General features: G+C 41.6%; 1 protein-coding gene across 1 annotated transcript; it reads left to right on the forward strand.

Moving 5' to 3' along the window:
* The first annotated feature begins 221 nt into the window (after positions 1-221).
* On the forward strand, positions 222-10,897 carry LOC133960341 (cystathionine gamma-lyase-like). The gene is made up of 12 exons (XM_062394854.1): positions 222-460; positions 2,349-2,430; positions 2,604-2,699; positions 3,316-3,425; positions 4,163-4,297; positions 4,436-4,493; positions 4,613-4,690; positions 4,974-5,126; positions 5,781-5,902; positions 6,698-6,750; positions 7,008-7,146; positions 10,533-10,897. The coding sequence occupies exons 1-12, from the start codon at positions 284-286 to the stop codon at positions 10,548-10,550; spliced, it is 1,221 nt and encodes a 406-aa protein (XP_062250838.1). The 5' UTR covers positions 222-283; the 3' UTR covers positions 10,551-10,897.
* The last annotated feature ends 2,628 nt before the right edge of the window (positions 10,898-13,525 follow it).

Raw genomic sequence — 13,525 nt, forward strand, 5'->3', positions numbered from 1 at the left:
TCCCTGACTCAAACGACAGGAAGTGTTGCATCAGTATGCGGACACAAACACGCACAGAACACACGCACACACATAAAAGAGCAGACCAACAAAGAACGCACATAACGTGCTGCGTCACGTGGCTTTTACTCCCCTGCCCACGCACCAATCAGCATCGGGCGTCCCGTGTTGATGGCCGCTGATTGGCCGGGGCGGAGGAGCGCAGCGCACTGTTAAATGGTTTCTCCGTTAACCGGTCTTCGGGGAAAAACTCTTCTCGGTGCCGCCGCGGTTCACAGCAGCTATGGATCCCAAGCAGAAGACCGAGGATGTGTTCGCCGGTTTCTGCCCGAGGTTCAAGTCCTTCGCCACCGAGGCCATTCACGTGGGACAGGAGCCGGAGCAGTGGAAGTCGATGGCCGTGGTGCCGCCGATCTCTCTCTCCACCACCTTCAAGCAGCACGCACCGGGGAACCACGCCGTAAGTAGCTGCAGCTCGGGTTACCCGGCGGGGTGGAGGGTGGAGGGGATCGTTACCTACAGTTAAGCTGAAGGCGCCATCATTACATCGCCATAACGCCCGTTCTCTTTATCAACAATAAAAACAAATGAATGAGATCTGAATCAAATATATAATAATATTAAAATGTCTAAAATATAAATCAATGTGCTCCTGTGACTGATTCATTATCAGTATAAAGGTTCATTGCATAAGGAGTACATTGTGCAGTAAATGCAATGTGGTACAATGCTTCCCAACCTAGGGATCTAAGAACATCCAAATCTATTCTGCTTGATACATTTGTATTTTCGTTTTCGTGAAATCTTTTCGATTATGTGACCGATTTGAGCCTCAAACTGGTCAAACAAAGCCACGTGAGAAAGTTCAGTGTGGTAAGTTGGGCGGTGAACAACTCTGGCCATCTGAAGCATGACGAAGCATTCTCGGGTTGTTTCTATAACCTGATTTTGTTCAAACAATATAATACATTCATAGTTTAATTAGATCAGTTAGATGAGATCTTCTGCAATGTAGCATGGGATACATGTGCTCAAGTACAGTTCAAGTGCGTCAAGATTCTCTAAAGCACCAGTGGGGATCTGTAATTGAAACAACATAAAGACAAATGTAGTGGTAAAATAAATAATGTTGAACTTGTGTCATCTGCAAAATAGGAATTATTGGCGAAATATATTCCTAATTTCCAATCCCTCCGTAATTGGAGCTTATTTTTAAATGGATAGTTTTTCCATAAAAATTAGTTTTTAATCCTTTCCTGTAAGAAAATATGATGATGAAATAAAAAATGTTCAGGTAATCTCTTAACTATATAGAATACCTTCAACTAAAGCATAAGGCTCCGTATTAGAAATGCATAAATATTGGGACTAACAATGCAGGGAAATAAAAAGCATATACATGAGTATGTTAAAATGTTCTTCTCCACCCTATCTCTTCCTCTCTAATTTTCAGTTGGTGCAATATGTTTGTGTGTGTAAAGTTCTCTTGAACAACCTCTGTCAATGATTATACACCACAATTCTGGTAGATTGCCATTGTACCTGTGCTGACATGAGAACGGCGAAAAACATAAAATGAGTTCATGAGAGCTGTAGTCATTTAGGTTTTCACACAAAAGAAAGAAAGAAATACCCCAACGCACCACTCGCCCCAAGCTCCTCACCTCTTGACCTTATTTTCCAAACCCTGGTATGCTTATCCCCATTACTCCACCAATTTTGTTATTGCTGTTTTTTGTACTGTCAACCCAGAGTTAACTTGTCAAACTAGGATAGTGACGTTAAGCTTATCTGCTTTTTACTACTGCATGGCTACAGCTGGCCTTGCTCACTCAAACTACACCAACCATGTGTTCAAGGCCATTCAGGCTCCATTTATTGCCATAGGCAGCAGACTCCAGGCCAGTCTTCACACCATTTTTCCTGATCTTGTTTTAAAGGGAATCATCTCGTTTCCTGCTCTTAAAATCTCAAAAACTCTCCTCAGAACTGTTTAACATCAGTCATTTTGTCCATAGTATAAATCTTCTTCTGTATTTGACTCAGTTTGCCTTGTATACACTGTGCAAAGCTGAAGACAACACAAACTCTTAAGCTGTATTTGCTATATTGTTTAAAGAACTTTTTTGTATTACTTTTACCAGTGTGCTCACGTGACACTTCAAGGTGTTCCAAGAAAGAGGTTGGGTGCTGTCCGTACAGGCCTTACACTCTTATTATTTCTATTCATTCAATCAGTTTCGGTATTGTGCCTACACTTGGGGTGTGGCCACCTGTTGTCCATTTATACAATATATTACTTCAATGTTTGTTGTTTACTGAAATCTTGTGTTAATGTTCTCGTGCAGGGGTTTGAGTACAGCCGCAGTGGAAATCCTACAAGGAACTGTCTTGAGACGGCCGTGGCAGCTCTGGATGGAGCAAAGTACAGTAAGTGGTTATTCATGCCATATTGTATCCCTCAGGCGGAACATGCTTATCATGAGGCCGCATGACCAAACAATAACACTAATCATCACTTAAGCACAGTGAGGGGGGTGCAACACATAACTAATCCACCTCAGATTTGTAAAACTGTTGCGTCTTGTTTTTCTCCCATGCAGGCCTCGCTCTCGCCTCAGGGCTTGCCGCCACAGTGACCATCACTCACATGCTCAAATCAGGTGACGGGATCGTTTGCATGGATGACGTGTACGGAGGTGAGTGACCTTTCTGAGGCCTGGCCAGAACACAAACATATTCCTACTAATGTTTTCTTAGACCATCAGATACTCACTGTTTGCGGGAAGCTGCTAGTGTTTGGCACAACAGCACTTTTCGGTGTGCTGTATCACCAGGATCAGTGATGAAACCCAGATGAATGATCTTCAGCTCGTTAATAAGCGAATTGAAAACAGACAATTTCAGTGGATGGACTTAAAGGAAACCCACTCCATTTTGGAACAATGCAACTTTTATATTTTTACGATAACAAATTAAAAATAAAATATCAGGTTTACTTCTCTTTATACATAAAGGAGAAGGCTCACATTCACTCAAACTGCCTTTACACCATTAGTGAGTGGACGCGGGTTATCTGTTTTTAATGGTAGAATCGCTAATACAGCTATCGTCTCCATGTGTCTGTCTATGTGAATATGCAAATGTCCTAGTGAGAGGCTTCAGGGTTTCTGAAAAACTGGTAGATTCCACCGGAGGTTTCACTATTAGTCACTTGTACAAAATGGTGGGTCTTACGTGAAAAAAGCCGGGTTTGAACCATAAGTGGAGCTATGTCTGAAAGTGTTGACTCAGTTTTACTTTGGTCGTTTCAAGGAACAAATCGCTACTTCCAAAGAATCGCTACCGAACTTGGCCTGCAGGTGGCGTTTGCTGATTGTACAAAACCAGAGCTGGTGAAGGCGGCACTGAAGCCAAACACAAAAGTAAGTGAAAGAACTTTTTACAGTTTATTGTTTGTTGTTCTTGTAGGCTCCTCCAAACTGATTTTTATAAAAGTATTTAATAAACCACTTAATCTAGTGAGGGTTTAACATGAAACTATTCTATATATGTAGTTGTCTTGTCCACTTCCTACATAAATGTTTCCCAAAAATATTCAAACCCAGACACTCTCCAATTTAAACAAATTAACAGGATGTTTTATTTTGGCAACCTTTTTAATTTGGTCGTGTTCCACTTTACCTGTGGCTTTGCCGGTCTCTGCCTCAACCTTTGAGCCAAACGGTGTATGAAAAAGAAGAAACAGTTCCCCAGTCTGCTCGTTTTTCCTCCCACTGTTTGAAAAGGTCACTCGCAAGCGATTGTTATTATTCTCTGATGTTTGCTGCGTAACGTGACTAAAATCTTAATCCATGACCTCATCCTTGAACGTTATTTGCACCTTTCAGTGTCAGGAGGATTTTTCACCAGCAGTGTTGGTGACAACAACAACTCCCCTGATCCCACGAGGCCAAGTTACATATTGTACATTTAAATAAATGATAACAAATATTCGGATCCAGCTTTACTGTTATGTGGTGAAACAGGGTTTGTGTCTCCTCCCTTGTGTTTGTGTGATAATCATTATATGTATTTATGTAAAATGCTCTGATGGAGCTGCAGTGACCCTCCAGCTCATGCAGCTGCAGAGAAATGACTCCCTCTCCTCTCTGGCCTGTAGCTGGTGTGGATCGAGACGCCCACCAACCCCACCATGAAGGTCGTCGACATCAGGGCCTGCTCCGACTTGATCCACGAGCACAACAAAGACATTGTGGTGGTTGTGGACAACACCTTCATGTCCGCCTACTTCCAGGTTAGAGGGACAGTTGTGCTCTTCGTGCCCTTTCGATTTTCAAATAGCCCTTCAATCATTTCCTGCAATCACATTCCAGCTCATGTGGAAACAAATGGCTTAATGATTAACTCAGATGTTTGTCCTGTTCACTCACAGCGTCCTTTGGCTTTGGGAGCTGATATTTGTATGTATTCAGCCACCAAATACATGAACGGTAGGTTGTGTACATTTTCCCATTTTGACCCCTATACAAAGACAAACACACACACACACAAATGAAACATGTTTTGTCTCTAACTTGTCTCTTGTTTTATTCCTGTCCGGATTTCTCAGGTCACAGTGATGTGGTGATGGGTCTGGTTTCAACGAACCGGGAGGATTTGAATGAGCGACTGAGGTTCCTGCAAAACGGTGTGTAGTAACTAAACGAATACAACTACTCGTGTTGTCTGCAAAACACAAAAAGCTAGTCATGTCATGTCTTGTGAGTAATTACTGGATCTCAGCCACAAAAAATAGAGACCTACCCACTGTGCTGAACTGGTTATTCCAACTTAACCTACATTCACCGGTTAAAGAACTGGAAAATGCCCCAGAGGCCTAACCTCTTGGATGCTTGTTTAGGTGTTTGTTGTTTGACTGATCTGGGTTTTGTGTTTTACCTTCTATTTTTTCTTCTTGTGTTGTTCTTCAGCACTGGGTGGTGTACCATCTCCATTTGACTGCTTCCTGGTTAACCGCGGACTCAAGACGCTACACCTACGGATGGAGCGGCACTTCAAGAATGCCATGGGGGCTGCCAAATTTCTCGAGGCTGATCCCAGGGTGGAGCGTGTCATCTTTCCAGGTAATCACATGCCACTTTAAGTATATACCCTTATAACAAGCCAAATTATATAAGAGATAGGATAATATATCAGCGGGACTCTGCTACCGCGGGTCCATCTCCTGATCACTACTGCAAAGATTCTGCAAGTTATGTCTTTGCCACAAGATGGCATCGTTCTAATATTATAAATATTCCGCTAAACTTCCTGGGAATCAGTTCAGTAGTTGGTGTTATCGTCCTGACAGTCTGAGACAAACACCAGCGCTGACTCCCCTGTCTGACGAACTTCTTATTCACCGCTAATATGTCACCATTACAGTGTTACGTGCCTTCATACGCCAGTGTCAAACTATAGGTGTTGAGAAACTTTACATAAATCACAGTAAACCGAGGACACAGTTGTCCTCGGTTTACAACTGTGTCCTCTGCTGTGGGTCGTTTTAGTTCATGTTGCCCAAGAGGCTTGTGAAAGATTAACTACAAGTCTTCATGTTTTATGTGTAATGTATTCCTCAGTCAAACCAACAAAACCAGACATACTTATTTAAAAAGAACGATGTAATGTTGGTTTAAGGTGCCGTCTCTGCTTGTCTCTGCTTAGGGTGTAACTAAAGGATTTGTCTTCTTGTCTTACTGTTTTTTTTTGTGTCTTCCCTCTGTCGATCAACGCAGGCCTGCCCTCTCACCCGCAGCACGAGGTGATGAAGAAGCAATGCACCGGGTGTCCAGGCATGATCACCTTCTACATCAAGGGGAACCTCGAGCATGCCAGCACCTTCCTCAGTAACCTCAAGGTAATTTGGCAGGAAATATTGTTTTTATCGAGGCTGTTTCCCTTTGTGTTTATAAAGTGGTTGTTGTCGTGCGAGTGAAGGGGGATTAAGCTAAATGGCTGGATTAGATTTCTGGTCTGACGGGAACGCTGAAGGGAAGAAAACGTCAGTGTCATAACTAGAAAAGCACTGAAGGTGTTTCCTGGCACCGGTTTTAAATATTTTACTTAAGTAAAACAGCTTAAGAAAAAACTAAAATATTTAATTAGAGAAAAGATCCTGATCGCTCAGTGACTGGAATAAAACCAAACTGTTTTCATAAAGATCTATGTATTATTCACTGAGAAATCAAGTAATGCTGAAAAAACATGTCACAATGTAAAAAAAAAAAAATGATTCGCCCTCTGATCCAGATCTGACAGAGTTCTTCCCTGACACCACATTGTTTCCTGGTAGTTCCATCTAGTAGTTTTTGGGTTATATTTGTAACAAACAAACAAAAGGACAGTGGTGAAAACGTAAACCTCATTGGTTATAATAACAAGTAATTCTCATTCTTTCCAGATATATATTTGTCTGTCACCAGACTTTCCCCTCTATAAACGGATATTTGACTTTATTTTCTTGTCGGTTTTGGACGTCTTCATCTAATTGGATCAGGCCTCAGTATTATTAAATGGCTCATTTTGTCACACAAACACCTGCTTGTATTTGAAAGAAAATGACACTTTGGTTAATCTTCTTCAATTTGTGGCGTTGACTGTTTTTCTCATTGTGTGCATTATTACTTCATGTTCTCTACTTTTCTTGTTTCAGATATTTGCGATAGCCGAAAGTCTCGGTGGCTACGAGAGTTTAGCTGAACATCCGTAAGTATCACAAAATAAATTATTTTAGTACTTGCTAGTTATTCTATGCACCCAAAGGCTGATTGTAACAAATAACACCACATGGGGGCAGCAGAGATCAAGAAGAAATCCCTCTCTGAATCACGTAGAGAGGCTTAAATTAGACACTTTATTTTCATTACGAAGGCTCAGCTCTAATCTCTGTTGAAGCATCAGGATGTTATTTTTCTGTATCAGGCTCATATCTTTGTGTCTCTATCCTCTTTATCATAATTCAGGGCGATCATGACCCACGCATCAGTGCCGGAGAAAGAGAGGTGTTTGCTGGGGATCAGCGACACACTGATCAGACTCTCTGTTGGCCTGGAGGATGAGGCCGACATCATTGAGGACCTGAGGCAGGCGCTGGCTGCTGCTGTGAGTACTCAATGACACATTGAGTGATGACAACCCTCATCCCATCCTTTAAGACGGAAACAGCTGGCTTGAGAAAATTAGGTTCCTCTACTTTGCGCAAAATAACTTGGTCAGAAAGATGTGTTGAACTTTCCAACATACATAACAAGTAGTATGACTCGGATGTCTTTTATTGTTTTAGAGCAGTTAACTAGAGATCTCTCATAATCTCTTAGTAAACAAAACCCGCCCCACAGTTAAACAGGTCACTTGTCTTGGTAATGCTTTGCAGTAAGTTTCTGACAGGCTGTGAAGAGTTGCACTGCTAGGAACCTGTAATTCAGGTTTGAGACAGACAGCCCTGTTTGCCCATCCTTCCCTTCCGCGCTTGTGAACGCGACTGTGTCCGGCAACCTTTTATCAGAGCCAGCCACCTGTCAGTGACTTTAACCTTGTGGCTTTAACCTGTCTGATAAATCTTTGACTGAAATCTATGAAATTTTGACTCGCTGTTTGTGCATCTAAGCATATTTTTTATTTTATGTCAAAGTGTAAAGAGACCTAGAAAAACAAGGTCAAATACACAAGTTAACTTAATGAATAAAAAGCATTTTCCAGCAGCATGGAAATAAACTACTACTACATAAAATAAACCACTAATGTTATTGCCCCCGCAGTTGTAAATATGAATAAAATCCCCTCAAGTCATAAAGCACAGCAATACAATACAAAACCCAGTTTGTGTTCTGTGTAAAGACAGTTCTAAATAATATCATATCTCTCCATACACACAGACATTAAAATGAGCCTTTTATACTTTTGTATAATGATCATTACATTCACTCACTTTATCTCACACAGTGCAGTGTTTTCATTGGGACCTCATGAGGACACAGGCAGGATTTGTGTTCTAAATTAGCTGTAATTTAATATGACACGCTCATGGTCCATGACACTCAATCTGAGAGCTGGCCAACAGAGCAGCTGACAAAAATGTAACGCTATTTAATGCAGCACAGTGTCTCCACTGCCCCGCAGCTTCATGGTTTGAGTGTTATGAAGAGAACCCAGATGTTATGTGTGGCTCGCTAATGATCAATCGGAGGTTAAATGGACCCATGGCTCTATAGCTTTACAGTTGCAAGGCTATATCTAATCTCAGTGCTGCATGGGATCCCTCACTCGAGTCGATACCTGCACTTCTGGAAAGGATTTAAAGAAGATTGCATTTCAGTTTTCCGTGAATCTCTTTTCAGTAAATCTTCGGAGAATCTATGAAATTCCATACGGCGTTATGGCTGTAAATTGTTTACTTTCAGAATATAGACATGCAGAAAACAAACCATATGTTTGACCTGTATAGTGTTAATTAAGGCACAATATTCAAAACTGAATACAAACCCCTCCTGGAGATGTGGTCATTATCTTGGGAACATTTAGGGAGAGCCAGGACAGGAAGGATTGCAGACCAGGATTGAGTTAAGTGTGCAGCGGTTTCATTTTGTGCACTTTGTGTACACTTTGTCGTATCCACCCATCCCATAAACCCACTCTCCTTCTGCTCCAAAGCCAAGGATCTGTTTTCCTAAAGCACAGTTGCTAACTTCATTAGCAACTTAAATATATTACATTTTCTCATTTGGCTTTTATCCAAAGTGGCTTATAACTGGGGGACGATGCTAAAGCTTCAAGAATCAAGGTCAAAGCTGTTAGTGAGCATTTGGATCCTACATTCATTAATTGCCACATTGTTAGCGAGTAGGACAGAGGGATTCAAACCTATTAACCTTGTGCCAGCAGAGAAAGTGGGTAACCGACTGCACCACAGGGACGACGTATTCAGAACTATGCCGCTGCAATTGTCTCTAAAGCTGTGTAGAGGATAAAGTTTGAAATAACCTGCCAACTGTCGCCTTGAGCCAGCAGCAGCACCACGTACTGGGGGTGGCACAGTGATTCAATGGTTAGCGCTGTCTCCTCACTGCAAGACAAGTTCCCAGTTTGAATCCCTGCGTTGGCGAGTTGCTCTCCTGGAGTTTGCATGTTCTCCTGTGTTAGTACAGATTTTCTCCTGATACTCCTGCTTCCTACCATAGTCCAAAAACAGATTGGGGCTAGGTTAATTGGAGACTCTAAATTGACCATATATGTAGACGTGAGAGTGACTGGTTCTGGATCTATGTTGGCCCTGTAATACACTGGCTACCTGTCCAGGATGTATGCTGCCAGTTGTCAGATGCGATTGGCTCCAGCTCGTCACGACCCCCAGAGGATAAGCCTTGTTATAGATGATGGATGGATGTGTCAGGTTTTGGTAATTTGCTTACTAAGACAAATTGTTAAGTAACACAGGTGTCGTTAAGTTGTTTAGTTTGAATTCCAGCCCTTCAGCTGTGGCTATAAGTTTAAAGACAGCAGATGCAGAGGAAGACAGCTAGTCACCATGTTAAGTAAACCTTGCTCAGTTTCAGCTTTTCTCCACTGTGCACTGTTAGCCCCTCATATCTTTAATCATTTTCATGAATCACCCCTCTCTCTCAAATTGAACGGCAAGTGGCTCTAAGTTTTTATTACACTTCTGTCTCTCTCTCTGCTCTCGCATGAGGTTTTATTTATCAAATAAATAAGGTTTCAATCAAATCTTATTCTTTCCAGTGGACCTTCTACGAGTATGTGTGTATTTTATATTCTGCGTAGATGCATTAGAAGAAGCAACTTAAAATGAATGGAACTGCTCGGTTGCAGCAGCTTATCTGAAGACCGGATTTGGTTGAGATTGTATCACATTAAAACCAAATCAACTAAGCTCCTGTGTGCTGGTTTTGAATGAATCACAACAAATGTGCGTCTATCGACCTTATCACCATCAGGAGAGAATTTTAATTCCTCTCAAACCCTCTCTGCCACCTCCTGCAACCATATCCTGTGTTTTGGGCTGCACCTTCTCGCCACAGGATTCAGATGTCATTTCTGAATCCCTCTGCTGCTCCTCTGTAGCGAATGGAAATTAAATGGAGACAAATGCCTCTAATGACCGTCTGTGTCTGGCCTGGGAAAAAGCAACTTGTGATGGGTTGGGTGTTTAATTGGATGGGACGTCAGGTCAGACGGAGGCAGGCGGTTAAAGTCCCGGTCAAGCCTCCTCATCCAGGGGTCGGTTTTGAGTCACAAACTTTGCTGTTGGTTAATCATTTGAGACCTCTGTGGGTGAATCCCATTAATTTTCATTTTGTCTGAATAATCTTTGGTCTGTGATGTCCGGTTTTCTCTTTGACATTTTGGAGGAGAAAGGAGGAGTGTGGATTGTTCCTCTTTTTCCACACTCCACGAGAACATGTCATTCCGGAAAAACCTGCTGTTACCCTCAGCGTTGATTTAGATATTTTTCTTTCTCCCTTTTTTCTTAGCATCCAACGAAGAATTGAAATTTCTTCAGACGACTGGAGATTCCTGAAGTCTTTAAACATCCCAGATCAACTCATGGCGCCTCATGATCAGCACACAAGCAGCATCTATCAGGGAAAAACCTGCTCCTCTTAAATGATACAAATCTTACTATCGCTTAGTTATTAATACAATGTTTTAATAATTATTTTAACACAAGTTGAAATCTTATTTATCTCATGCTGGCTTTGCTTGTTTTTATGTTTCTATGTGTTTTCTGTTTTCATTTAGAACGTTTTAAAATTCTTATTCATTCAGACTGACATGATATTCAAGTGTTTGGATCAAAGACAAATAAAGCTTCCGTAAAGGTATTTTTAAAAACTTGTCTCAGAATGGATGTCATTCATGTTTTCCAAAGAACTTGAACAGTGTCTTTAAACAAGTCTACTTTGTTAAATTACATTTGAAAGTGTGGGAATTCACTTCCTCACTGTAGTTTGAACTTGCCAGTCTAGAAAATGTCAGGTCGGGGAATAAGGTTTCCGGCCATCCCCTTCAAACCAAAACTAGATTGTTCCTGTACATCAGTGGAGACTCCTCGTCATGAGGTGCATGGTTTGTGCCAATCAATCCCCTTTAGAACTCCACACGTTGTGGTGGCAGACTTGGAATTATCCTTCCCCTTGTAATCCTTAAATTACCTCTATCTATTACCATGCACCAGATTTGCAGTCTCTCGTTCCCTCGAGCCCATCTCCCCATCTCCCTGTTGCACTTTGCAAGTGTATCAACACCTCCTGTCACAGGAATGGTGTTATTGTTAATTCTTATTTCCCAGCAGGGCTGTGTAGGCAGAATTTGTTATCAGCTCCCAGACAGAAGGGACAGCTCCCAGACTGCTAGGTGATATTCAGCGAATTAGACAAAAGGTGTATTGGATTAGATCTATAAAACTATTCTTCAGGCTGCTTCTTAATATGGATGGACAGTCCAGTCTCCAAATTCACTTCACTTCATATTATTCCTCATGTTTTAATTTAATCGGGGTATTTGCCATTAAATGAGGGTCATGCATCATTCAGAGCAAACTTTAGCCGCAATGACAATGTTCAAGGTTTACTTTTTATAACTGAAGGCTGTTAAAGGAGAGCTTTGTCAGAAAAACACAATTTGATGTAAAGCTTTTGCATTTGAGTTTGATGTATTTGGGCCAATCACAAAAACTGAATTCCTTCCTACTTTTTTATTTGTTTTCAGGGACTTTTCCACATCGCATCACCGCTCATTCAAAAACCTAATTTAGATCAGACCGCTCATGGACAATGTCGTTTAAATAACCGACTGATCCTTGAAAACGAGTTTGCGGTACAAGTCTCTGCGTGTCTCACTTCCTCTCATCCGTCCTGCTGTCCAAACACGAGTGGAGTTCAGTGTCACAAACCATTACGAGTTGACACTACACATTCAATTTAGTGGTGGGCTGCACACTGGAGTTTAAGCTGCTGGATCAAATGAGCGGGCTGCCGCCCTAAGGACCAAACCATCAATAACTTTCCCATTAGGAGACTGAAGGTTCTGGCTCAGTCGAAGACTAATCGTCCTTTTAAAGGTTCTGGTTCACTGGAACTTTAATTTCTTGCTACCTACGAGCATGTAATTGATTGTTAACATCTCTGTGGAGCTTCTGCATCAGGCATTCAAGCTGACCAGCTCTCAAGTCTCTGCCAGAAGAGAATCAGATTGCTAAAGTGTTAACTCAGCAATCCTCCACTTCCTCACAGGACTCGTAGGGAACCTGGCATGTGCTGGGTTTAAGTGGGAAAAAGATTGAAGGATGCTGAACTTAAATTGGGAGGGATGCGGGTTCACACCGTCGACAGATCGGTAGTCCGTCTCAGGAACAGCATTCAGAGACAAATAACCATTAGTGCTCACGTTTACACCTATGGGTAATTTGGAGTCTCCAGTGACCTTAACCTGCATTTCTGTGGACGGGGAAGCAAGAAGAGGGAGAGAACTCACACAAATACAGTAAGGACATGTAAACTCCAAAGGTTTTACATGAGTGGTCCTGGTCAGGTTCCACCCCAGATTCTTCTTAATGTCTCTAATTCAAAATAAAATACCAGACATCTTCTAACTGATATAAAGGCCTCCTGCCACAGGACATTCTAATAACAATGCAATTAAAATACGTGCTCACTAAATGGAGCCGATGTTCTCCCATGGATCCGTTCAGGTACAACTTCATCAATCAAATCTGGAGAGAAGCAAAAACATTACCAGATCTAATACTTACAATAGGAGTCATTTAGAAAGTCAAAATCCTTCACAGTCAAAAGAACCTTGTACTGTGGCATACAAAAAGGCCAACAGTTCTCCCCACAAACCAATCAGGCTTTGGATTGTATTCAAACACCATGTGCAAACAAAAACTTAACTACAAACCTAAATCCAGCTAATTCTAATGGCCAGCAGCTCTGCAGCTTGGTAATGTCTCAGTCCTTGTCTCTCTCTGGAGGCTCAGCTGCTGCCTTTTGAATCCAGGGAGAGTTGACTGGCCAACTAGTCTCAGTTGTGCCAACGCCCTTTCCCTGGTTCACCTGGACGTGCTCACTCACACACAAATATATTTTTTTGCACAGTGGTGGTGGTGTTGCTCCATATTATATGAAACAGTAAGTAGGCCCCTAAGTATCAATGTAATATCTAGAACCTCTTAGCACAGTAACTACAGGCCAACAGACGATTTGATTCTTAAAGTCTGTTATACACGATGTGCTGTGCATTGTAATAACCAGTAGATGTCACATAAAGACAACATTCATCCATCACAGGCTCATTCCTGTAAAACATGAGGCAACGTAGCCGACTTTTATTGTAATTATTTACAAGCAATGAAGCACTGTCCCATTTTCATGATGTGCTATTGGATAATGTTATACCACTGGGTTTAATAAAGCTTTAAATGTAAAGTACTGATTATAAAAGGTTAACGTGAGGTTGCATAATT

The sequence above is a fragment of the Platichthys flesus genome, chromosome 9 (genome assembly GCF_949316205.1).
Source record: "Platichthys flesus chromosome 9, fPlaFle2.1, whole genome shotgun sequence".
NCBI lineage: Eukaryota > Metazoa > Chordata > Actinopteri > Pleuronectiformes > Pleuronectidae > Platichthys > Platichthys flesus.